This window comes from Panulirus ornatus, chromosome 4, assembly GCF_036320965.1.
Source record: "Panulirus ornatus isolate Po-2019 chromosome 4, ASM3632096v1, whole genome shotgun sequence".
Classification (NCBI taxonomy): Eukaryota; Metazoa; Arthropoda; class Malacostraca; order Decapoda; family Palinuridae; genus Panulirus; species Panulirus ornatus.
In genome coordinates, this window is record NC_092227.1 from 74863756 (window position 1) to 74891699 (window position 27944).

Sequence of the window (27944 nt, forward strand, 5' to 3'; positions counted from 1 at the left end):
AAATAAAATTCTCATGTTTAAGACCAATAACATTATATAAAGATCAGCATTTTAATTGGCGAAGATGCATTTGTTTTAAGCTTGTATATCCCCGGTAAAATATTTCAACCTAAGTTGCCCATATTTACATATATGGTTCTCTATCGAAGGGAGTGAAACATGTCCTGCTAAACAGACGGCAGCACTGCTGACCAACAGAGTCTGTGGCCTGTGTGCTGTGCATCACGGCCGGGTTGCGAACCCCGGGGTCTCTGGTTACAATTGTTGACTTGGCAACTCTCCGTGGGATCAGCTGATTCACCAGCTGGAGAGAGAGAGAGACTCTCTCATATGAAGGACCACATTTACGTAACTGCAACACCTTGAGATTGTTTATCCTCTTGGTGGAAGATGAGGGTCGTGCCCAGGGCCACCCTCGGGTACATGGGCGGCCTTACTTGGAATCGTGTGAGGTACGTTTGCCAAGCTCATGTTAAAGTGTAAGTGTGTTTATGGTCGGAAGCTCACGTTAAAGTGTAAGTGTGTTAATGGTCGGAGTGACACTTTTGGCAGGTAGTTTCCAATGTTTACGTGAGGGTTGTGTAGGTCAAGGCTACCATTGTACCCTCCATGTCATCTAAGTTGCTTATCGAATCTTGACATTTAATTCGATTTTGGTGCCGGCGTGTGTGAGCCCAGCGCTCACACTTAACCAGTTTGTAGTTTAGGGTTGAGGATGAGGTGGAAGATTTAAGTTGGGGGGGGGGATGTTAGATCTGGGTTGCTCTCTTTACCCTTTGTCCTCTGGGCCGCCGGTAGCACTTCTACCCCCAGTTGATTCATAAACCGTTGTCTGGTTGAAGAAATTCTGTCTCATGTATTAACTGGACCTTCCTTCCTCTTATTGAATATATTCTGAAAATGGATCTTTTCAATGAAGATAACATCAATTTTCACCTTGTCGACTTATATGTCTGTTTAATCTCCTTTTATTCTTCTTTTCCCCTAATGATTATAGCATCTGTGAAGCTTTTGCTTCGAGGCCTTAAAACAATTTTGATGGCTCAACATTATACGCTCTGCAAATGCATGAACACAGCCTCGAGTTGTGGATGTTTGAACGTTTTGTACAATATCAAGAATCTTCTTTTATCAGGCTGGCTAAAAGTTTTCCTTACTGATTTTATGACTGATTTTCATGCAGTTTTGATACACTGCTTATTAGCTTTTTGTTATTGCTTATCAGCACTCCAGTGTCCTTCTCTCTAACCTCATCCAGCTTCTTTTACCTTTTTATGTCACTGTGTATTCATATTTCTCATTTTTGCTCCTTGTCCTTTTTCTTGCATGGATTTTCAAAAGTCTTTCTTGACCGATTGCTTTTGAATTAGCATATTACTGTATCTTTCTTGCTCTTAAGTGCTATTCCAGATTTTCACATAATTTACAATTTCAGTTATGTCTTATACTACTGTAGTCACAAAAGTGGTCCCAAAACAAATCCCTGTGGTATTTTACTCCCAGCTCCACTCCAATCACAATCTCCTTCTTATCCAAACTCTCATTATTCTTTTTACCTTAATGTTCTCCATGTAAATTTTCAGTTTATTGGTACAACTGACTTCTGGTTTTGAGTGAAATCCATGTTAGTGGACTCCTTATACTTTTTAGAATGTATTTATTTGTGGAGAGCATGATTTGGAACATTATTTTTTCACTTATGAAAATTGATAAAAGAACTCTTGATTATGTACTCCCTGCCCCAGGAGTCATTTGTATCCCTATGAAGCTTCTGCAACTCCCAGGAAGTTGGCCCAGTCCATCGATTGGGACCAGATGTCAAAGTGTCGCATTGTAGTGTGTAGATCTATGTGCAGTGAGTGCAGGGTAATTGAATAATAAGTGTTTGGTGTTTTCTTTATAGGTAGATGCATCATGTGCATGAGGGGTCTAGGGATATGTTAAAATGGTGTTTTGAATTTTGTAGTGATAGATGGTGTTCAGAGCATAAGTAGAAGAGTGTGATGAGTTTGTCTGGGGAGTATGCTGTCTGATGGATGTCTGGTGAGTTGGAGTTTAAAACTTAATTGGGAGGTTGGCTGTTTAGTGCTTGTCGGGTTATTCATTGTGTAAGTATTTTGTCAGTGTTAAATACTTGTTGTGGGTTATGGGATTTGTCAGTAGAGGTTACAAAAGTGTGAGACAGGTAGGTTTTTTTATTTCTACTTAGGGTTGATGGTCTAACTAGATACAGAGTGGTTAAGGTGGGAGGGGGTAATGCTGTTGCATAGAATTGAGCGACAAGCATGTTGAGGTTGGTTCATTATGGGAGTTTTCTTTTATTCACTTGCGGTGTTGAGCTTTTGTGGTTTCTAGGTAGCCAGTGATTGTTCTGCGTGCACTATTTGAATGGTTTGCAGCTTTGTTTTACATGCTTTGAGTGAGTGGAAATCCAGGCATGTAAGCCAAGGTTTGAAGTGGAATGGATGAATTGTATGTATATGATGTTGAAGGATTCGTTTTCTAGTTCAAATCCTGTGCCAGTTACTGTTCCGCAGACATTTAGTTTGTGTTGCTTTTGTATTTATGTGGATGTCATATGTGATGCTGAGAATGGTTGGTGTTTTGTTCAGTGGGAGGAACTGTCCATTCAAGGTAATTGGAGGATGTGAGTTCGATTGACAACTGTGTTGGATTAAAAAAGTGTGATTGAAGATTTTTGTGGTGATGCACACATTCTCTGTTGGGTGATCCAGTGTTCCAGTTGTATGTTGTGCTGCATGTTTGATGTTGCAACTGTGGTGTTAGGGGTTATGAGGCGTAAATGTGAGTTTTATGCATATGAAAGGACCTTCATGTAGAGGTTTGCTCAAAATAATGGGAAGTTGAGTAGGAAGAGAGTTTGAGTAAGAACTACTCCTTTGGGAACTTCAATTGAGAGTTTTAGTGTTTTAGATTAGATGTAAAGCCTCTGTGAGTGACTCTGGCTTGGAGCCCAGCTATGAAATTGGCCGTTCATTTTGTCGGTGTTGTGGGATGCTGTGTCAAGTATTTCAAGGGTGAGGATATATTGAGGGACAGTGTTAAATACTTGATGTTTTATGCCACAAGTGCTGTGCAGGAGGGGGTTGTGGTTGGTTGAAACCATCCTGGATATGTTGCATGAATTCTTTGTTTGATGTGGTCGTAGAATGTCTGGGTCAGAAGCCATACTGTGTGGGAGAGATGGATGCTTTGTTTGATTCTGTTGTGGATGATTTTTTCCAGTTTTTATAGTGAGAATGAAGTGATGTAGGTTGGTAGAAGGAAGGAGAGTTGTTTGGTTTAAAGGCCTTAAGGATTGGCATTATGTTGGCAGGTTATGGTGTTAGGGATTTTGTTATGCAGCTTGTTGTTGAAGATATCTGTAAGTGCTTGGGTTGTAATTGGGTCACAGTGTTTTATATGAAAGTTTGTTACATTGTCAGGGCCTGTAGTAGGAGAGTTCTTTAAGGTTTTAATTGCAATGCTGGTATCATTGGGAGTGAACGGAGGGTAGGTAGGTGTTTCTGGGTGGATTTTGTGTAGGTTTTTCATGACTTTCCTGTGTAGGGGTGAGGTTGGTTTTTGGCTGATTTATGAGTAGTAGTCTCATAAGTATCTTTGTGGGTTCTTTGGGAGAAGGGATTTCATTGGAATGGGTCATGAGTGTTTCATGGATTGGGGCTGGACTGGTGCAATAAGAATGGATTATCTTTGAAATGTGTGCCTGAGCTGGTTGCTATGGGTCATGTGATTGACTATGTTGAGGAAGGAATGCCAGTTTTCAGTTTGTGTTTCTGTGATGAAGTTAATGAGTGTTGTGTAAAGTTTGAATTTGTTCTCTGATATCTACAGATGGAAAGTGGTTCTGTTTTAGTCAGTTTCTTTGCTTTATGAGGTGAGTAACTTGTAAGGAGAAATTTGGTTGTATGTGGTATGTGTTTTGGTTGTATGTGGTATGTGTTTTCTGCTGATTTGGTTGGAGATGTTGATGAAGTGAGAGACTGGGTGATACAGTGATGAGACACCATTTTTTCTGAAGTTTTGGAGATTTGTTTCTGTATACTGAGTGAAGGTAGGCCAATCTGCTTTCCTGTAGTTTGGATAATTTTTTTGGTGTTTATGGTTGACTGGTTGTGTTTTAGTCAGTTTTGTTACTTTATGAGGTGAGTAACTTGTAGGGAGAAACCTGGGTTGTATGTGATATGTGTGTTTTGCTGGTTTGGTTGGAGATGTTGATGAAGTGTGAGATCAGTTGATACAGTGATGAGACACCATTTTTTCTGAAGTTTTGGAGTTTTGTTTCTGTATACTGAATGAAGGCAGGCCAGACTGCTTTCCTGTAGTTTGGATGATTTTTTTTGGTGAATATGTTGACTGGGCAGGCTAAATGGAGTGTTATCAGGATGCAGGTGGTCAGAGGACAGTTTATGTTGTGTACTCCATTTGGTCTTTGTGTGTAGTGTTTAGAAGCACTTCACATTTATGTAGCATACTCCAGTTGGTCTTTGTGTGTATTGTTGGTAAGCACTACACACAGTGTGATGTCTGGTGAGCTTGCTTGCTGAGGGTGGGATTTTTCCTGGTAGAGAAAAGTTTTTTAAATTTTCAAAACAATCTAGAGGTCAATGTGGAGTTGATACAGTCATAGATCTTGGCTTGCCTACTAGTGAAAACAGTTCATGAGAATACAGGTAAGACTATATCCTCAGAGTATGACCCACCAGTTCCCTGTATGACAGGTTGTACTTGAATATTTTCCTTGTGGTATATAGATATGATAGACTAATATAATAGAAAATAATTTTTAAGGTTAGTTTGAATTTAGTTAGGGGGTTTTTGATTTAATTATGTTAGATCGTAGCTTGATACGCACTCATTTATATGCTAGTGGTGGTACTTTTGCCAGACTTTGCCTGATATTGGTTGCACCACAAGCGAGAAATCACCCTTGGAAGGACTGCATCATTATTGTTGGATAGAAAGATTTACAGTCTTACCATGGACCTTCTCATTCCAAAGGAGCATCATTTTTTGTTCCTTTGTGGAGTACTACCTTGAATGTGCAGGAACCTCATAAAGGAAGTCCTAGGGTTTCTATAGTAATATTCTTGGTGGGATTTGCCCAGGGGATAAATTGCTGTAGAGCTCTGTTTCACAACTTTATATTCCCAGGCTGTGTAACAGCTTTCTTTCATCTTGTGATGTGACTCTATTTTTTCTTAATTTATTGATTTACAGCAAGTGCATGATTAGTACATGGCATCTTAAGAACTCAAGACTGAACGAAGGAAAAGTAGGTTTAGTGAATCACAGACCTTTGCTCCAGCCGTATCCTTCTTGGCCATGCCTGCCTCCGGATCGTGGTATTATGGGAAGTGTCCTTGGTGGGAAGAAGAAGGAATACTCAGAGAGGCGTGTTCTTGGGTAAGTTTCTTTCTTTTTGTTGTATCATTCTTACAAGAACAGCTTTTTGTTTTTTAGTAAGACATCGTTAGTTTATTATCTTTGCTTTCCTTTTAATATTCCAGTTACATGTTTGATTATTGTTTCCTTATGTCTTTGCTCATATCTTAACAACTCCTTACCGTAATCTTACTCATTTATTAGCAGAACTGTGCACAAGATCCAATAATTTTAAATGCAGCACATATTTTTAAACTCTGAAGAAGGATCCACTTACAACTTAAGAAGGTACTCCTGCACATTGTCTATGAGGTCGTGTTTGTGAGTGTTGATTGAATGTGCAGGATATTCATACAATTTTAGATTTTCCTCATACCAACATGTTTTTCCCTTTTATTTGAATTGTTGTTGCCCCAAGAGTTTGAACCACTCGCCTTATTCTTATATTGGTATATGGACCTCTGTGGTGTAATGGTTAGTGTTCATAACTGTTACACATTGATGAGGCACCCAGAGTTGAGCCCACATAGGCTGAATCCTGGTCTTGGCAGTTTGCCCACAGTCCACCCAGTTGGTCCTCATTCCGTACAGGTTGGCCGATGAATTGTAGACCTGGCTTTGGGAAAGTTTATATATATATATATATATATATATATATATATATATATATATATATATATATATATATATATATATATTTTTTTTTTTTTTTATACTTTGTCGCTGTCTCCCGCGTTTGCGAGGTAGCGCAAGGAAACAGACGAAAGAAATGGCCCAACCCCCCCCCCATACACATGTACATACACACGTCCACACACGCAAATATACATACCTACACAGCTTTCCATGGTTTACCCCAGACGCTTCACATGCCTTGATTCAATCCACTGACAGCACGTCAACCCCTGTATACCACATCGCTCCAATTCACTCTATTCCTTGCCCTCCTTTCACCCTCCTGCATGTTCAGGCCCCGATCACACAAAATCTTTTTCAGTCCATCTTTCCACCTCCAATTTGGTCTCCCTCTTCTCCTCGTTCCCTCCACCTCCGACACATATATCCTCTTGGTCAATCTTTCCTCACTCATTCTCTCCATGTGCCCAAACCATTTCAAAACACCCTCTTCTGCTCTCTCAACCACGCTCTTTTTATTTCCACACATCTCTCTTACCCTTACGTTACTTACTCGATCAAACCACCTCACACCACACATTGTCCTCAAACATCTCATTTCCAGCACATCCATCCTCCTGCGCACAACTCTATCCATAGCCCACGCCTCGCAACCATACAACATTGTTGGAACCACTATTCCTTCAAACATACCCATTTTTGCTTTCCGAGATAATGTTCTCGACTTCCACACATTTTTCAAGGCTCCCAAAATTTTCGCCCCCTCCCCCACCCTATGATCCACTTCCGTTTCCATGGTTCCATCCGCTGACAGATCCACTCCCAGATATCTAAAACACTTCACTTCCTCCAGTTTTTCTCCATTCAAACTCACCTCCCAATTGACTTGACCCTCAACCCTACTGTACCTAATAACCTTGCTCTTATTCACATTTACTCTTAACTTTCTTCTTCCACACACTTTACCAAACTCAGTCACCAGCTTCTGCAGTTTCTCACATGAATCAGCCACCAGCGCTGTATCATCAGCGAACAACAACTGACTCACTTCCCAAGCTCTCTCATCCCCAACAGACTTCATACTTGCCCCTCTTTCCAAAACTCTTGCATTTACCTCCCTAACAACCCCATCCATAAACAAATATATATATATATATATATATATATATATATATATATATATATATATATATATATATATATTATTATTATTTTTATTATACTTTGTCGCTGTCTCCCGCGTTTGCGAGGTAGCGCAAAGAAACAGACGAAAGAAATGCCCACCCCCCCCAACCCCCCCATACACATGTATATACATACGTCCACACACGCAAATATACATACCTACACAGCTTTTTTTGCAGGGAAAAAATGCAATTGAGTGGGAGATGTATAAAAGAAAGAGACAGGAGGTCAAGAGAAAGGTGCAAGAGGTGAAAAAAAGGGCAAATGAGAGTTGGGGTGAGAGAGTATCATTAAATTTTAGGGAGAATAAAAAGATGTTCTGGAAGGAGGTAAATAAAGTGCGTAAGACAAGGGAGGAAATGGGAACTTCAGTGAAGGGCGCAAATGGGGAGGTGATAACAAGTAGTGGTGATGTGAGAAGGAGATGGAGTGAGTATTTTGAAGGTTTGTTGAGTGTGTTTGATGATAGAGTGGCAGATATAGGGTGTTTTGGTCGAGGTGGTGTGCAAAGTGAGAGGGTTAGGGAAAATGATTTGGTAAACAGAGAAGAGGTAGTGAAAGCTTTGCGGAAGATGAAAGCCGGCAAGGCAGCAGGTTTGGATGGTATTGCAGTGGAATTTATTAAAAAAGGGGGTGACTGTATTGTTGACTGGTTGGTAAGGTTATTTAATGTATGTATGACTCATGGTGAGGTGCCTGAGGATTGGCGGAATGCGTGCATAGTGCCATTGTACAAAGGCAAAGGGGATAAGAGTGAGTGCTCAAATTACAGAGGTATAAGTTGTTGAGTATTCCTGGTAAATTATATGGGAGGGTATTGATTGAGAGGGTGAAGGCATGTACAGAGCATCAGATTGGGGAAGAGCAGTGTGGTTTCAGAAGTGGTAGAGGATGTGTGGATCAGGTGTTTGCTTTGAAGAATGTATGTGAGAAATACTTAGAAAAGCAAATGGATTTGTATGTAGCATTTATGGATCTGGAGAAGGCATATGATAGAGTTGATAGAGATGCTCTGTGGAAGGTATTAAGAATATATGGTGTGGGAGGAAAGTTGTTAGAAGCAGTGAAAAGTTTTTATCGAGGATGTAAGGCACGTGTACGTGTAGGAAGAGAGGAAAGTGATTGGTTCTCAGTGAATGTAGGTTTGCGGCAGGGGTGTGTGATGTCTCCATGGTTGTTTAATTTGTTTATGGATGGGGTTGTTAGGGAGGTAAATGCAAGAGTTTTGGAAAGAGGGGCAAGTATGAAGTCTGTTGGGGATGAGAGATCTTGGGAAGTGAGTCAGTTGTTGTTCGCTGATGATACAGCGCTGGTGGCTGATTCATGTGAGAAACTGCAGAAGCTGGTGACTGAGTTTGGAAAAGTGTGTGGAAGAAGAAAGTTAAGAGTAAATGTGAATAAGAGCAAGGTTATTAGGTACAGTAGGGTTGAGGGTCAAGTCAATTGGGAGGTGAGTTTGAATGGAGAAAAACTGGAGGAAGTAAAGTGTTTTAGATATCTGGGAGTGGATCTGGCAGCGGATGGAACCATGGAAGCGGAAGTGGATCATAGGGTGGGGGAGGGGGCGAAAATCCTGGGGGCCTTGAAGAATGTGTGGAAGTCGAGAACATTATCTCGGAAAGCAAAAATGGGCATGTTTGAAGGAATAGTGGTTCCAACAATGTTGTATGGTTGCGAGGCGTGGGCTATGGATAGAGTTGTGCGCAAGAGGATGGATGTGCTGGAAATGAGATGTTTGAGGACAATGTGTGGTGTGAGGTGGTTTGATCGAGTGAGTAACGTAAGGGTAAGAGAGATGTGTGGAAATAAAAAGAGCGTGGTCGAGAGAGCAGAAGAGGGTGTTTTGAAGTGGTTTGGGCACATGGAGAGGATGAGTGAGGAAAGATTGACCAAGAGGATATATGTGTCGGAGGTGGAGGGAACAAGGAGAAGAGGGAGACCAAATTGGAGGTGGAAAGATGGAGTGAAAAAGATTTTGTGTGATCGGGGCCTGAACATGCAGGAGGGTGAAAGGAGGGCAAGGAATAGAGTGAATTGGATCGATGTGGTATACCGGGGTTGACGTGCTGTCAGTGGATTGAAGCAAGGCATGTGAAGCGTCTGGGGTAAACCATGGATATATATATATATATATATATATATATATATATATATATATATATATATATATATATATATATATATATATATATATTTTTTTTGCCGCTGTCTCCCGCGTTTGCGAGGTAGCGCAAGGAAACAGACGAAAGAAATGGCCCAACCCACCCCCATACACATGTATATACATACGTCCACACACGCAAATATACATACCTACACAGCTTTCCATGGTTTACCCCAGACGCTTCACATGCCCTGATTCAATCCACTGACAGCACGTCAACCCCGGTATACCACATCGATCCAATTCACTCTATTCCTTGCCCTCCTTTCACCCTCCTGCATCTTCAGGCCCCGATCACACAAAATCTTTTTCACTCTATCTTTCCACCTCCAATTTGGTCTCCCACTTCTCGTTCCCTCCACCTCCGACACATATATCCTCTTGGTCAATCTTTCCTCACTCATTCTCTCCATGTGCCCAAACCATTTCAAAACACCCTCTTCTGCTCTCTCAACCACGCTCTTTTTATTTCCACACATCTGTCTTACCCTTACGTTACTTACTCGATCAAACCACCTCACACCACACATTGTCCTCAAACATCTCATTTCCAGCACATCCATCCTCCTGTGCACAACTCTATCCACAGCCCACGCCTCGCAACCATACAACATTGTTGGAATCACTATTCCTTCAAACATACCCATTTTTGCTTTCCGAGATAATGTTCTCGACTTCCACACATTCTTCAAGGCTCCCAGGATTTTCGCCCCCTCCCCCACCCTATGATTCACTTCCGCTTCCATGGTTCCATCCGCTGCCAGATCCACTCCCAGATATCTAAAACACTTTACTTCCTCCAGTTTTTCTCCATTCAAACTTACCTCCCAATTGACTTGACCCTCAACCCTACTGTACCTAATTACCTTGCTCTTATTCACATTTACTCTTAACTTTCTTCTTTCACACACTTTACCAAACTCAGTCACCAGCTTCTGCAGTTTCTCACATGAATCAGCCACCAGCACTGTATCATCAGCGAACAACAACTGACTCACTTCCCAAGCTCTCTCATCCCCAACAGACTTCATACTTGCCCCTCTTTCCAAAACTCTTGCATTCACCTCCCTAACAACCCCATCCATATATATATATATATATATATATATATATATATATATATATATATATATATATATATATATATATATATGTATATATGGTGGTTTGATCGAGTAAGTAACGTAAGGGTAAGACAGATGTGTGGAAATAAAAAGAGCGTGGTTGAGAGAGCAGAAGAGGGTGTTTTGAAATGGTTTGGGCACATGGAGAGAATGAGTGAGGAAAGATTGACCAAGAGGATATATGTGTCGGAGGTGGAGGGAACGAGGAGAAGAGGGAGACCAAATTGGAGGTGGAAAGATGGAGTGAAAAAGATTTTGTGTAATCGGGGCCTGAGCATGCAGGAGGGTGAAAGGAGGGCAAGGAATAGAGTGAATTGGAGCGATGTGGTATACCGGGGTTGACGTGCTGTCAGTGGATTGAATCAGGGCATGTGAAGCGTCTGGGGTAAACCATGGAAAGCTGTGTAGGTATGTATATTTGCGTGTGTGGACGTATGTATATACATGTGTATGGGGGTGGGTTGGGCCATTTCTTTCGTCTGTTTCCTTGTGCTACCTCGCAAACGCGGGAGACAGCGACAAAGCAAAAAATATATATATATATATATATATATATATATATATATATATATATATATATATATATTTTTTTTTTTTTTTTTTTTTCAAACTATTCGCCATTTCCCGCGTTAGTGAGGTAGCGTTAAGAACAGAGAACTGGGCCACTGAGGGAATATCCTCACCTGGCCCCCTTCTCTGTTCCTTCTTTTGGAAAATTAAAAAAAATTGAGAGGGGAGGATTTCCAGCCCCCCGCTCCCTCCCCTTTTAGTCGCCTTCTACGACACGCAGGGAATACATGGGAAGTATTCTTTCTCCCCTATCCCCAGGGATAATATATATATATATATATTTTTTTTTTTTTTTTTTTTTATACTTTGTCGCTGTCTCCCGCGTTTGCGAGGTAGCGCAAGGAAACAGACGAAAGAAATGGCCCAACCCCCCCCCCCCCCCATACACATGTACATACACACGTCCACACACGCAAATATACATACCTACACAGCTTTCCATGGTTTACCCCAGACGCTTCACATGCCTTGATTCACTCCACTGACAGCACGTCAACCCCTGTATACCACATCGCTCCAATTCACTCTATTCCTTGCCCTCCTTACACCCTCCTGCATGTTCAGGCCCCGATCACACAAAATCTTTTTCACTCCATCTTTCCACCTCCAATTTGGTCTCCATCTTCTCCTCGTTCCCTCCACCTCCGACACATATATCCTCTTGGTCAATCTTTCCTCACTCATTCTCTCCATGTGCCCAAACCATTTCAAAACACCCTCTTCTGCTCTCTCAACCACGCTCTTTTTATTTCCACACATCTCTCTTACCCTTACGTTACTTACTCAATCAAACCACCTCACACCACACATTGTCCTCAAACATCTCATTTCCAGCACATCCATCCTCCTGCGCACAACTCTATCCATAGCCCACGCCTCGCAACCATACAACATTGTTGGAACCACTATTCCTTCAAACATACCCATTTTTGCTTTCCGAGATAATGTTCTCGACTTCCACACATTTTTCAAGGCTCCCAAAATTTTCGCCCCCTCCCCCACCCTATGATCCACTTCCGCTTCCATGGTTCCATCCGCTGACAGATCCACTCCCAGATATCTAAAACACTTCACTTCCTCCAGTTTTTCTCCATTCAAACTCACCTCCCAATTGACTTGACCCTCAACCCTACTGTACCTAATAACCTTGCTCTTATTCACATTTACTCTTAACTTTCTTCTTCCACACACTTTACCAAACTCAGTCACCAGCTTCTGCAGTTTCTCACATGAATCAGCCACCAGCGCTGTATCATCAGCGAACAACAACTGACTCACTTCCCAAGATCTCTCATCCCCAACAGACTTCATACTTGCCCCTCTTTTCAGGACTCTTGCATTTACCTCCCTAACAACCCCATCCATAAACAAATTAAACAACCATGGAGACATCACACACCCCTGCCGCAAACCTACATTCACTGAGAACCAATCACTTTCCTCTCTTCCTACACGTACACATGCCTTACATCCTCGATAAAAACTTTTCACTGCTTCTAACAACTTGCCTCCCACACCATATATTCTTAATACCTTCCACAGAGCATCTCTATCAACTCTATCATATGCTTTCTCCAGATCCATAAATGCTACATACAAATCCATTTGCTTTTCTAAGTATTTCTCACATACATTCTTCAAAGCAAACACCTGATCCACACATCCTCTACCACTTCTGAAACCGCACTGCTCTTCCCCAATCTGATGCTCTGTACATGCCTTCACCCTCTCAATCAATACCCTCCCATATAATTTACCAGGAATACTCAACAAACTTATACCTCTGTAATTTGAGCACTCACTCTTATCCCCTTTGCCTTTGTACAATGGCACTATGCACGCATTCCGCCAATCCTCAGGCACCTCACCATGAGTCATACATACATTAAATAACCTTACCAACCAGTCAACATATATATATATATATATATATATATATATATATATATATATATATATATATATATATATATATATATAAAACATAAAAAAAGATGAATGGTAATAGTGACATGATAATCTATTTACCTGTCTATCCATGTGCTTGCCCTGCCTTTTGGCAAAATGATACGAGCAATAGAGAGAAGTAGTGGGTTGGAACACTAGGAAGTAGTAGGTTGGAACATTAGGTAGAAGTAGTCAGTTGGAACATTAAGTAGGAGCCTCTGGAAACACTGTGTTAGAGCAGTGGCTGATTAAGGTTGATCAAAAAATGGCCTCATTTGCTTACATCCACCCTTTGTCATGTATAATGCACTGAAACCAGCAGCCCCAATCCACAACCAGACCACACAAACCTTTCTGCCAGATGTTTTCTTTATGGAAGATGAAATGTATGCATGGGATAGAGTGAATTGGAGTAAGGGGTAACTTGCTGTCAGTGGACTGAACCATGGCATATGAAGCAGCCAGGGAAGACCATGAAAGGTCCGTCAGACCTGGTTGTAGGATAAGGGGCTCATTTTGGTGTATTACACATGATAGCTAGATAATGGATATGGGTGGACAAGCACTTTCATCATCAGTTCCTGGCACCACGTTGCTAATGCAGGAAATGGCAAGAGCTGAAATGCTGAAGTATGGAGGAGAAAGTATGAGTGTATGTATTTGATTTGTAATTTAGTACTGAAGCAGAAAGTTGTGCCTGAGGATTAGGTGAAAGCTATTAATGTTCCATCATTACTTGCCCCTCTCTCCAAAACTCTTGCATTCACCTCCCTAACAACTCCATCCATTAACAAATTAAACAGCCATGGAGACATCACGCACCCCTGCAGCAAACCAGCTTTCACTGGGAACCAATCACTGTCCTCTCTTCCTATTCGTACACATGCCTTATATCCTCAATAAAAACTTTTCACTGCTTCTAGCAACTTACCTCCCACACCATATACTCTTAATACCTTCCACACCATATACTCTTAATACCTTCCACAGAGCATCTCTATTAACTCTTATCATATGCCTTCTCCAGATCCATAAATACCACATACAAATCCATTTATTTTTCTAAGTATTTGTCACATACATTCTTCAAAGCAAACACCTGATCCACACATCCTCTACCACTTCTGAAACCTCACTGCTCTTCCCTAATCTGATGCTCTAAACATGCCTTCACCCTCTCAATCAATACCCTCCCATATAATTTCCCAGGAATACTCAACAAACTTACACCTCTGTAATTTGAACAATCACCTTTTATCACCTTTGCCTATGTTGCATACAAAGGCACTATGCATGCATTCTGCCAATCCTCAGGCACTTCACCGTGCACCATACATATTTTGAATATCCCCACCAGCCAGTCAACAACACAGTCACCCCCTTTTTTAATGAATTCCACTGCAATACCGTCCAAACCCGCCACCTTGCCAGCTTTTATCTTCCATAAAGCTTTCACTACCTCTTCTCTGTTTACCAAGCCATTTTCCCTGACCCTGTCACCTCGCACTCCACCTTGACCAAAACACCCTATGTCTGCCACTGTATCATCAAACACATTCAACAAACCTTCAAAATACTCACTCCATCTCCTCACATCACCACTACTAGTTATTACCTCCCCATTTGCCCCCTTCACCGATGTTCCCATTTGTTCTCGTCATATGCACTTTATTTACCTCCTTCCAAAACGTCTTTTTACTTTCCTTAAAATTTAATGATACTGTCTCACCCCAACTCTCATTATATATATATATATATATATATATATATATATATATATATATATATATATATATATATATATATATTTTTTTTTTTTGCTTTGTCGCTGTCTCCCGCGTTTGCGAGGTAGCGCAAGGAAACAGACGAAAGAAATGGCCCAACCCACCCCCATACACATGTATATACATATGTCCACACACGCAAATATACATACCTACACAGCTTACCATGGTTTACCCCAGACGCTTCACATGCCCCGATTCAATCCACTGACAGCACGTCAACCCCGGTATACCACATCGCTCCAATTCACTCTATTCCTTGCCCTCCTTTCACCCTCCTGCATGTTCAGGCCCCGATCACACAAAATCTTTTTCACTCCATCTTTCCACCTCCAATTTGGTCTCCCTCTTCTCCTCGTTCCCTCCACCTCCGACACATATATCCTCTTGGTCAATCTTTCCTCACTCATTCTCTCCATGTGCCCAAACCATTTCAAAACACCCTCTTCTGCTCTCTCAACCACGCTCTTTTTATTTCCACACATCTCTCTTACCCTTATGTTACTTACTCGATCAAACCACCTCACACCACACATTGTCCTCAAACATCTCATTTCCAGCACATCCATCCTCCTGCGCACAACTCTATCCATAGCCCACGTCTCGCAACCATACAACATTGTTGGAACCACTATTCCTTCAAACATACCCATTTTTGCTTTCCGAGATAATGTTCTCGACTTCCACACATTCTTCAAGGCTCCCAGAATTTTCGCCCCCTCCCCCACCCTATGATCCACTTCCGCTTCCATGGTTCCATCCGCTGCCAGATCCACTCCCAGATATCTAAAACACTTCACTTCCTCCAGTTTTTCTTCATTCAAACTCACCTCCCAATTGACTTGACCCTCAACCCTACTGTACCTAATAACCTTGCTCTTATTCACATTTACTCTTAACTTTCTTCTTTCACACACTTTACCAAACTCAGTCACCAGCTTCTGCAGTTTCTCACATGAATCAGCCACCAGCGCTGTATCATCAGCGAACAACAACTGACTCACTTCCCAAGCTCTCTCATCCCCAACAGACTTCATACTTGCCCCTCTTTCCAAAACTCTTGCATTCACCTCCCTAACAACCCCATCCATAAACAAATTAAACAACCATGGAGACATCACACACCCCTGCCGCAAACCTACATTCACTGAGAACCAATCACTTTCCTCTCTTCCTACACGTACACATGCCTTACATCCTCGATAAAAACTTTTCACTGCTTCTAACAACTTGCCTCCCACACCATATATTCTTAATACCTTCCACAGAGCATCTCTATCAACTCTATCATATGCCTTCTCCAGATCCATAAATGCTTCATACAAATCCATTTGCTTTTCTAAGTATTTCTCACATACATTCTTCAAAGCAAACACCTGATCCACGCATCCTCTACCACTTCTGAAACCACACTGCTCTTCCCCAATCTGATGCTCTGTACATGCCTTCACCCTCTCAATCAATACCCTCCCATATAATTTGCCAGGAATACTCAACAAACTTATACCTCTGTAATTTGAGCACTCACTCTTATCCCCTTTGCCTTTGTACAATGGCACTATGCACGCATTCCACCAATCCTCAGGCACCTCACCATGAGTCATACATACATTAAATAACCTTACCAACCAGTCAACAATACAGTCACCCCCTTTTTTAATAAATTCCACTGCAATACCATCCAAACCTGCTGCCTTGCCGGCTTTCATCTTCCGCAAAGCTTTTACTACCTCTTCTCTGTTTACCAACTCATTTTCCCTAACCCTCGCACTTTGCACACCACCTCGACCAAAACACCCTATATCTGCCACTCTATCATCAAACACATTCAACAAACCTTCAAAATACTCACTCCATCTCCTTCTCACATCACCACTACTTGTTATCACCTCCCCATTTGCGCCCTTCACTGAAGTTCCCATTTGCTCCCTTGTCTTACGCACTTTATTTACCTCCTTCCAGAACATCTTTTTATTCTCCCTAAAATTTAATGATACTCTCTCACCCCAACTCTCATTTGCCCTTTTTTTCACCTCTTGCACCTTTCTCTTGACCTCCTGTCTCTTTCTTTTATACGTCTCCCACTCAATTTCATTTTTTCCCTGCAAAAATCGTCCAAATGCCTCTCTCTTCTCTTTCACTAATACTCTTACCTCTTCATCCCACCACTCACTACCCTTTCTAATCAACCCACCTCCCACTCTTCTCATGCCACAAGCATCTTTTGCGCAATCCATCACTGATTCCCTAAATACATCCCATTCCTCCCCCAGTCCCCTTACTTCCATTGTTCTCACCTTTTTCCATTCTGTACTCAGTCTCTCCTGGTACTTCCTCACACAAGTCTCCTTCCCAAGCTCACTTACTCTCACCACCCTCTTCACCCCAACATTCACTCTTCTTTTCTGAAAACCCATACAAATCTTCACCTTAGCCTCCACAAGATAATGATCAGACATCCCTCCAGTTGCACCTCTCAGCACATTAACATCCAAAAGTCCCTCTTTCGCGCGCCTGTCAATTAACACGTAATCCAATAACACTCTCTGGCCATCTTTCCTACTTACATAAGTATACTTATGTATATCTCGCTTTTTAAACCAGGTATTCCCAATCGTCAGTCCTTTTTCAGCACATAAATCTACAAGCTCTTCACCATTTCCATTTACAACACTGTTGTAAATGGACAACAGTGTTGTTGATTACAGATGGTAATCCTAATATCTTTTCTACCACATTAGACTCTGTTGTATTTTATTATATGTTGCATATCCATATAGAAGCAGTGCCATGAAATGCCTTTTCCTGATGGTTTTCCAGTACAAAACAGTGTGCCGTTTTCAAAGTAATTTGTGTAGAGGTTATTCTTTTCTTTAGTATTTCTGTTTCACCTCTATTTAATGGTCAAGTATTTCTTTAGTACTTAACCCTTAAAGGACCACACCCATAATTGTAAAATTTTCCATGTGGGGATTGCATTCATATTTTGAATGGGTTCCTTCTTCCCATACTTTTTTAATTTGGAAGGCACTCTTTATCAATATATTAAGGTGCATATGTCATAAGCAGGTATAATTCCTATAGGAAAATCATTCTAGTGTGTTAAATCCTATTACACATTTAGATAGGTAGGTGCACTTTATCAATATGTAAAGTTGCTGCATATCATAAGTAACTGCAATTAGCATTCAGAAAGAAACAGGAAGAGTAATTATTCTGATATACCATGATGGAGAAAGGTAAGACCATGGTATGCATGTCTAATTTAAATGTCTGTACTGCAGCAAGTATGTTTAATTTACCAGATTTTGTGTTTTGAATTTTTCCTGGTGTTTTCAATTAATTGATGACTAAAATGTTTTTTTATTAGTTGAAAAACCTTGGCCTTGGGGACCCCCCTTGATTGACAGATTTTAGTGTTCAGAGATCTTTCAAAGCCATGTTGATATGGTAAAGGTACAAAGTTACTGGGACTGGCTGAAATCTCTGGAGCTATATTCACTGGAGCTTAGATGGAAGAGGTATATCATCATTTATACCTGGAAAATCCTGGAAGGTATGGTTCCCATCATATATTCAGAAATAACATCCCTCTGGCACAACAGGCATGAAAGACTTTGTAGAATACTACCTCTGAAATCCAAGAGTGTGACATGCATATAAAGAAAGAACACCTTAAACATTAGGGGCCCAAATCTCCTCAACACCTTGCCTGCTATCATCAGAAACTGAATAGGATGCTTAGTAGAGAAGTTTAAGAGTGCACTGGACAAGTATCTGCAAAGTGTACCAAACCATCTAGGCTGAAGTGGCTATGTGGGCCTGTAGGCTGTGGCTTTTAACAGCTTGGTCGACTAGTGACCTAATCCAACAGCCTGGGCCTTACCCTGGTTGTGGGATTGAAGACCCCTGAAGGCTTCACCAGGTTAAAGCTTATTGTACCTTTGATTGTTTAGAATTTATTTTTCTTTTGCATTTAGGCAAGTTTTTTTTTTTTTGTATCACTGTTACTGCTGTTTTTGTGGCATTGATCTTTTGTCCTTTATTTTTACTTTTTAAGCGTCCACAGGTGCTGGTTGTTTGTCATATTTTTAAGTCATGCATTTCAAAGTGAGGCTGATTTTGGAAAAGAGGAAGCTGATGGAGGTAATCATTGTGAATAATTTAGAGTAAAGTGGATTTGACAAATTTTTTTGAGGAGATAGACTGTTGAACATGAATGGAGGAGGCATAACAGGAAGGCATACAGGAAAAGAGAAGAGCATTTTGTTAAGCAGGATTATTTGTGGTGGTGAAAGGAGAGTATAAGGAACAGAGAAGATGACACCCTACAAGTAGATGGAAAGCAGAGAACAAGGAAGAAGGAAGGTATTAAGCAGAATATTGATAGCAATTCTACACACAGTGGAGGTGTTTTGTCGAAGGAAGAAGGAATTGTTAAGAATGAGGGATTTCTTGGTGTAGTGAAAGGAAAAAAGCAAGTGCAGAAAAAAAAATATATTAAAGTTGCTTAAGAAAATGAAATTAATGATGAATTTAAAAGACAATAGATGGAGAAATATAATGTAGCCGTCATGAATTATTAGATGCTATAGTAGAAGTAAAAAGAATGGTAGATGAGGATTCTAGGCAGAAAATTTAGTCAAGAGTTTTATATAAGTTGAGATGTTAGGATGAATTTTGAATAGAGAAAAGTCATTAGAAAAAAATGGAAATTATTAAAAGGGATTGCCCTGTTGGATGCTTTTAGTTGAAAAAATTCCATGTATAGTAGTTTGCTGTCTGTGAAGCAAGGAAATTTATATAAAACATTATAGGAGGTGAGGTGAGAGAAGAATCGTTTGGTAATAGCGAGATTCTTGTTTGTAGATATTTATTATGACTCATTGTTGGATGTATAAAAAAATGTATATGTAAGATCTGTATAACTAAAGCCTGTGATAAGAGTTGCTTGCAATGAAATCCTTTGAAGATATACTAATAGTGCAAGCTGCTGAAGACCCCAAAGGGCTCTTTCAGATTTGGGTGTGTTTCAGATGGTAATGGAATGAATGAGTCACATAGGGTTAAGTTTGGTGTGAGACACAAGGTGGTGTAGCTAGTTAAAGGCTGTATGGATGGAGCTAAGCTATAGGGGAGGTTGTGGGAGCAACTATATGTACAGATGTAAGAATGGGAAAGGATGGGAGTCAAAGTTGTTGGCATTGTTGTAGTATGTACATGAAAGTGTAAATTGGGGAAAAGAGTAGAGGAATGGACTGTCATGTTAGGGAATTAGGAACTGCTTGCAAGAGAAGGAAGTTGGAATTGTATATTAACAAAAATGTGTTGGTGGTGTTAACAAGAGAGAATTTAGAGTGATATCTGATTGGATGATGAGGCAAGTGTAAGGTTAAAGGCACCTAACTTTAAGTAAGTGTTCATAATGGAGATGGAGTAATGGATACTGAGATATCTGAGGGAATGGTAAGTGGTTGGTAGCCTTAGGAAATATAATATGGTATGAATATGTATTTGTGAGTGGCTGATATTGTTTAACTGGAGTGAAGGATGGGTTTGCAATAATTGTATGATGAGAATGCAGGCTGTGAAGATAAATAACTTAAGACAGGGATATGAAATATAATAAAAAGAGAAGTTGAATGGAAAGATATATGGAATGGAGATAGTGTGGCTGTGAAAGTGAAGATGCCATTGGCATAGAAAAGAAAGACTAGGAATGATAAGTAAAATATGTATGATTAATGTAAAAAGAAATGGGTGGAAGAGGGAGACCAAGTGTGAGATGAAGAACAGAGTGAGGGAGTATATGTTTGAAATGAGCAAACAGAACAATTAGGAATGATTAGAATTATGAGAGGATAGGGATTCATGTAAAGACTTTTCATATGTAATTGCAGTAGATAGTGGAGAGTAGTGCACTAGGGTAAATTGACTGAAGTAATGATAAAATTGGATTGTGTACAGTTGGCACAAGCATATCATAAGAATGAAAGTAAAAAGATACAAAAAGAGAGATGGTGAGTGGGAGTAAGTATAGAGGGAGACCAAGTAACAGTGGAAGGTCAGAGTGAAGGAAATATGTTTGTGAGGAGTTACTGCTGTGCAGTGTGAAACTTATTTTGGTTATAACATATAAAATTTTGCCAGGGGCATCTTACTTGCCTGTTTAAGAGAGTTACAGAAATTTTGTCAGGGTTATTTATGTTTTCTCATACATTGCCCATTTATCTTTTTCACATATATGAATAAGCCTATAACAGGAAACTCTCGGAATCACAAATTTGATCCTTGTGTATGGAGCTTTTTGTATTAGATTATGATATTTTCACTTATTGTATTGGAAGTAGCGACAAGGTTCAAATTAATGCAGGATTTTGCAAAGAAAAGAATATGTTTGGAATAAGATAATTGATTAAAGTTGTGTTATTCAAATCAACATGACTCTCTGCCTTGCAACAGGTACACCATGAACCAAATGTTTGATGTGGTGTCTGAAGTGGAGCAATACCATAGATTTGTTCCTTATTGCAAAAAATCCCATGTGACTATGAGAAGGCCAGGTTTCCTTAAGGTTAGTAGTAGTTTCTCTTTGTTGGGATTTATGATATACATTGTAGTTGATGTTTTCCTTGCATATTCATCTGTCTATCTGTTTGTCCATCTGTCTGTTTCTTTTTCTTGTCAAACTTGTGTATTTGTATGTTTATCTATCTGTCACTATCTGAATGTCTGTCTCTCTGTTTACCTACTCGCTTCCTGTTTCTACTGTTTAGGGAAAGAATTTTACACTTGTTTTGCCCCATCTTTTGAATGCTCTCTACTATCATGATGCAGTCTTTTAAATTCATATATGCTGTCTGCATTAACCTTGTTTTCTATCAGTCTGTTCCATTCATCCACTACTTTTGTACTACATTTCATGTTATATCTTCTTGTTGCAGTTGTTACCTGTTTCAACTGTTTAGGAAAGGAATTTTACACTTGTTTAGCTATATCTTTTGAATGCTCTTTACTATCATGCTGCAGTTTTTTAAAATCATATATGCTATCTGCATTAACCTTTTCATCTATCAATGTGTTCCATTCATCCACTACTTTTGTGCTATATTTCATGTAATATCTTCTTATTGCACTTTCCTTACATCTCTCAAGAACTTTCCAATGTCCATTTTTATTTTTTGTCTCTTAAAAACTTAAAGGTAACCCCTCACTCTTTTCTTCCAGGGTGGGTGAATTTAATTCATCCAGCCTTTTCCTGTAGCTGCTCTTTTAATTCTGGTACCAGCTTTGTTGCCCTCCTATAGACCTTCTTTATGAGCTCTTTTTGCTTCCTCAGGTGTGGTGACCAAACCTGAGAAGAAAATTCTGGTTTTGGTTAATTGCAGTTCTTTGGAGGATTATACAGTAATAACACCTGTATGCTATTCTTCCCTCCGATTACTAACCTTAATATGTGTTGCCTTTGTGGGCCATCTTAATTATTTCCATGAAATTTCAGACTTATTAAGAGGGCTAATCTACCTCCTCCTGTACCTTCTCATTCCTTTCTTGGTGTTATATGCCCTTCAGGCAGAAAAGGTGAGAGCATATCTCTTTGGTAAGCATAGTTTCAGTGACTTCAATAATATTGTCTAATTTCCCTCATACAATCCTGGAATTTCATTTCTTTACTGCAAACCACATTGGTTGGAGTCCTGGTTGCATCATTCGGTCCATAGTCAACCCAACTGTTCATCCACTCCTGTGAGTTGGTTGATAATTTGGGTACCTGGCTAAGGCTAGGGCACACACACACACGCACACACACAGCATTAACAAGATGGCCTTGATTAGGATCTCAGTTGCCTTTCTTGGCTAAAAAAAGTCCACTTCCATATACATTTTCAAAGGCATTGTCACACATTTTATTTTATTTTGTCATCACTCCTTTGGCCTTGATTACCATCTGCAAACATTTAGGCATGGAATTGTCAAGGCCCATAGGGTTTTGATCTCTTGAATAAGCAAGGCAATGATGATGTTTTCCAGAAAGCAGCTGCCTGATCATGCATTCTGAGTGCCCAATGCACCTAGAAATCTCACATGTAAACAAATTTTCTTGCTTCCAGATGAGCATTCAGGTTTTTTTGTCCTTAGAAAGGTAAGAGTCAACCACCTTGAAGCACAGGTGAAAGAAATACTGTGCTTGGAAGCAAAATTCCCCAAATGACGTGGAAGCCTTAAAGAGTAAAGGAATATCATAGTTCCCTCAAGATAGCTTGAGGCACAGTTAGGAGTGTTACTGATGCTCACACCATTAGAGACACTAGTGTTACATGATTTGTTTATATAGAAGCACACTGTGCATCGAAATGTTCTTTTGCGAGATGGAGTGACATGGTCGCTCAATAAACAAGACTCCTCTTTCCGCGACACGAAACAAGGTGGCAGCAGGTGGAATACACGATGGAGAGGAGACAGGCTGAATAAGAAAAGGTGACATGAAGAGAAAACACTACTGCCATTGCTTTCTAGTTCATGTTATTGGGTATCCATCACCTTGGGGAAGCATTATGAGATATTTACCATAATTATTGTAAGTATAGAAGCTTTTCTTTATGTCATATTTCAAATTCAAAACAAAAAAGTTTTTGTGCAAAAAATCTCTGAACTATTACATGGAATTTTTGGCATTTTTGGTAGGGTAGTAGATTTGCTTGGAAACCTAAGTATAATAGAAATTCTTTTTTATGATGTATTCGAGTCTGGGGTTAATATGTATGTTGGGGGACATTAAGTCCTGTAAATTCAAATTCTATCCCTGGGGATAGGGGATTAAGAATACTTCCCACGTATTCCCTGCGTGTCGTAGAAGGCGACTAAAAGGGGAGGGAGCGGGGGGCTGGAAATCCTCCCCTCTCGTTTTTTTTTTTTTTTTTTTTCAATTTTCCAAAAGAAGGAACAGAGAATTGGGCTAGGTGAGGGTATTCCCTCAAAGGCCCAGTCCTCTGTTCTTAACGCTACCTCGTTAATGCGGGAAATGGCGAATAGTTTGAAAGAAAGAAAGAAAATTCAAATTCAAAAAAATATTTTTGGGCAAAAAGATTCTCTGCAATATTTGGTATTTTTGGTATGGTAAAGTATTTATTTGGAAACCTGAGGATAGGAACTCTTTTTTTTATGATGTATTCGAATCTGGAGTTAATATGTACATTGGGAGACATCAAGTCCTATAGATATATAATTAAGTCTTACTCTTTTAGAAGATTCAGTGATTCATTGGTTCATATTTATTAGATATCTTTTGCCTTGTGTAACCATATGAGATATTTTCCATGATTATTTCAGATATAGAAGCTTTTAGTTATTTCATTTTTCCACATTTCAATTTTAAAACAAAAAAGTTTTTGGTCAAAAGTTAAAGAATTCCCAGAAGTATTACTTGCAATTTTTGATACTTTTGCGAAGTTAACAGATTTGCGTAAAAACCTCAGTATAAGGACTATTTTTGATGCTGTGTTTGAAGCTGGTGTTGAAATATATATATATATATATATATATATATATATATATATATATATATATATATATATATATATATATATATCATCCCTGGGGATAGGGGAGAAAGAATACTTCCCACGTATTCCCTGCGTGTCGTAGAAGGCGACTAAAAGGGAAGGGAGCGGGGGGCTGGAAATCCTCCCCTCCCGTTTATAATTTTCCAAAAGAAGGAACTGAGAGGTGGGCCAAGTGGGGATTTACCCTCTAAGGCTCACTCTTCTGTTCTTAACGCTACCTCGCTAACGCGGGATAAGGCGAATATGTATGAAAAAAAAAATATATATATATATATATATATATATATATATATATATATATATATATATATATATATATATATATATATATATATATTTTTTTTTTCATACTATTCGCTATTTCCCGCGATAGCGAGGTAGCGTTAAGAACAGAGGACTGGGCCTTTGAGGGAATATCCTCACCTGGCCCTCTTCTCTGTTCCTTCTTTTGGAAAATTAAAAAAAAAAAAAAAAACGAGAGGGGAGGATTTCCAGCCCCCCGCTCCCTTCCCTTTTAGTCGCCTTCTACGACACGCAGGGAATACGTGGGAAGTATTCTTTCTCCCCTATCCCCAGGGAATATATATATATATATATATATATATATATATATATATTTGGAGAGATTAAACCCTGTAAATAAGTAATTTATTGCTAATCTTATAGAAGATTCTAGGATTATTCTATTCATATTATTGGGAAACTGTTGGCTTTGGAAAGCATAATGATATATCATTGTGATTATTTCAAGTACAGAAGCATTTCATTATTTCATATTTCAATTTTAAAACAAAAAGTTTGTTGGCCAAAAAATTCCCAGAACTATTACCTGGAATTTTTTTCATTTTTGTGATGGTAATAGATTTGCTTAAAAACCTCAGTATAAGGACTGTTTTTCACACAAAATTCGACTTTGGAGTTGAAATATATGTTGGGGACATTTAAGACCTGTAAGTGATAATTTTGTTACTGTGATTTTTTGGTTTGTATTTATTGGGTATGTCACTTTGTGGAAGTATTATGTGATATTCTCCATGATTATTTCAAGTATTGAAACATTCCATTATGTTATATTTCAGTTATGAGACAAATAACTTTTCGGGCAAAAAAATCATCTGAACTTTTACCTGCAATTTTTTTGTATTTTTGAGAGTGTAATAGATTTGCTTGAAAACATTGGTGGAAGGGCTATTTTTCATGGTGAATTCGAATCTGGGTTGAAATATGTATTGGAGGACATCAAGGCCTGTGAATAAGTAATTAATTGTTACCCTTTTAGACAGTTCTGTGATTATTTCATGTGTAGAAGCATTTCATGTCATATTTCAAATTAAAAAAGAATTGCAAAAAAATTCCCTTATTACCTGATATTTTTTTTGGTATTTTTTGTTAGCAGATTTGCTTGAAAACCTCAGTATAAGGAATATTTTTGATACTGAATTCAAACCTGGGGTTGAAAGATGTATTTTGGAACATTAAGGCCTGTAAATAAGCAATTTATTGTTAGTCATATAAGATTCTGTGATTATTTTATTTTTTTATTTTTTGGGTAACTGTAGGCTTTGGGAAGCAGCATGAGTTATTTCTGTGATTATTTCTTGTATTGAAGCATTCCATTATTTCATATTTCAGTTCTGAAACAAATGATTTTTGGGCAAGAAATTTTCTGCGCTTACATGTGGTTTTTCGTATCTTTTTGGAGGATTACAGATTTGCTTGAAAACCTCAGTATAAGGACTGTTTTTATGCTGAATTTGAAGTGGGGACATTAAAGCTCATAAGTGATTAATTAATTGGTACTGCTTTAGAAAATTCTGTGATTAATCAGTTTATATTAATTGGATATGTCACCTTGTGGAAGCTTGAGATTTTCCTTTATTATTTTAAGTATAGAGGCATTTGATTATTTCATATTTCCCTCTTTTTGGTTTAAATGATTTTCAAAAGAATTATTTGCAATTTTTGGTACTTTTTGTGAAATTAATGGATTTGTTTGGAAACCTTAGTATGAGGACTATTTTTTGATGCTGAATTCGAATTTGGGGTTTAAATATGTATTTGGGGACACTATTAATAATTATTGTTAGTCTTTTAGAAGATTGTGTGATGATTTGATTCATATTATTGAGTAAATGTTGCCTCTAGGAAGCATTATGAGATATTTTCTGTGATTATGTCAAGTATTGACGTATTTCATATTTCGATTTTAAAACAAAAAGGTTTTTAGGCAGAAAAATTCCATGAACGATGACCAGCAATTTTGGTATTTTGTGAGGGTAATAGATTTGCTTTCTAACCTCAATATAAGGACAATTTTTCATGCTAAACTTGAATTTAGCGTTGAAATATATGTTGGAGGACATAAAGACCTGTAGATAAGTAATTGATTATTATTGCATTAGAAGATTCTGTGATTGTTTGTTTGTATTTTTTAGGTATGTGTTCCCTTGTGGACGTATTGTGATGTGTTCTCTATGATAATTTCAAGTACACTTTTGGAACATTTCATTATGTTATATTCCAGTTATATAACAAAGGTTTTTGGGTAAATGATTCTCTGAAGTATTATTTGGTATTTTTGTGAGGGTAATAGACTTGCTTGAAAACTTCAGTACAAGGACTATTATTCATGTTGAATTTGAATCTGGGGTTGAAATATTCATTTGAGGACATTGAGGCCTGTGAATAAGTAATTGGTTGTTACTTTTTTAGAAGGTTCTGTGATTATATGGTTCGTATTATTGGGTATTTGTCAGCTTTTGGAAGCATTATGAGATATTTTCTGTGATTATGTCAAACATAGAAATGTTTTGTTATGTCATATTTCAAATTAAAAAAAAAAAGGGTCTTTTGGGGCAAAAACATTCCCTGAACTATTATGTGCATTTTTTTTTTTTTTTAGAGTAATATATTTGATTGAAAACCTGAGTATAGTGACTCTTTTTATGATGTATTCAAATCTGGGATCATTATGCACATTGGGGGACATTAAGTCCTGTAAATAAGTAATTAATGGTTGCATTTTTTCAGTGTTGGCTCGTATTTATTGGATATCTCTCACCTTGGGGAAGCATTATGAGATATTTTCCATGATTATTTCAAGTGTAGAGGCATTTCATTGTTTTATGTTTCCATATTTCAATTTTAGAAAAAAAAAATTGGGGGGCTGGATGATTTCCAGAACTATTAATATTACTTGCAATTTTTGGTATTTTGTGAAAACATTTTTGCTTGAAAACCTTTGTACAACCCCCCCTCCCCTCCCTGAAATATGTCTAGAATTCTATTCTGACCGACTGGTCAGATCTCAAAGTGGACACATGTGGGACACGTGTGAGCATGGCATGTAGAATTCATGTACCTGTACAGCATTCTTTTATCCTACTCAGTTCTTGTCGTGATTATCTTGTTTTTTATTGACCAGCTTTATTATATGATTCTTTAGTTTCTTTTTACCTTTTATTTAAGATTCTTTAATTCATATTTCATCATTTTTAGTTTTTAATTTATATATTTTTTTCGGTTGTATGTACAGATGGTCATAAGTCGTTTAGGTCATAAGTAG

At 38.8% G+C, this 27944-nt stretch overlaps 1 protein-coding gene across 1 annotated transcript in view; it reads left to right on the plus strand.

Annotated features, from left to right (window-relative positions):
• Positions 1 to 278: 278 nt before the first annotated feature.
• Positions 279 to 27944, plus strand: part of LOC139745711 (coenzyme Q-binding protein COQ10 homolog A, mitochondrial) — a 33312-nt gene continuing 5646 nt past the window's right edge. Inside the window, exons 1-3 of the mRNA XM_071656161.1 lie at positions 279 to 452; positions 5242 to 5427; positions 21279 to 21390. Coding sequence (XP_071512262.1) covers positions 391 to 452; positions 5242 to 5427; positions 21279 to 21390 — 360 coding nt within the window. The 5' untranslated portion in view covers positions 279 to 390. The remainder of the gene's footprint in view (positions 453 to 5241; positions 5428 to 21278; positions 21391 to 27944) is intronic.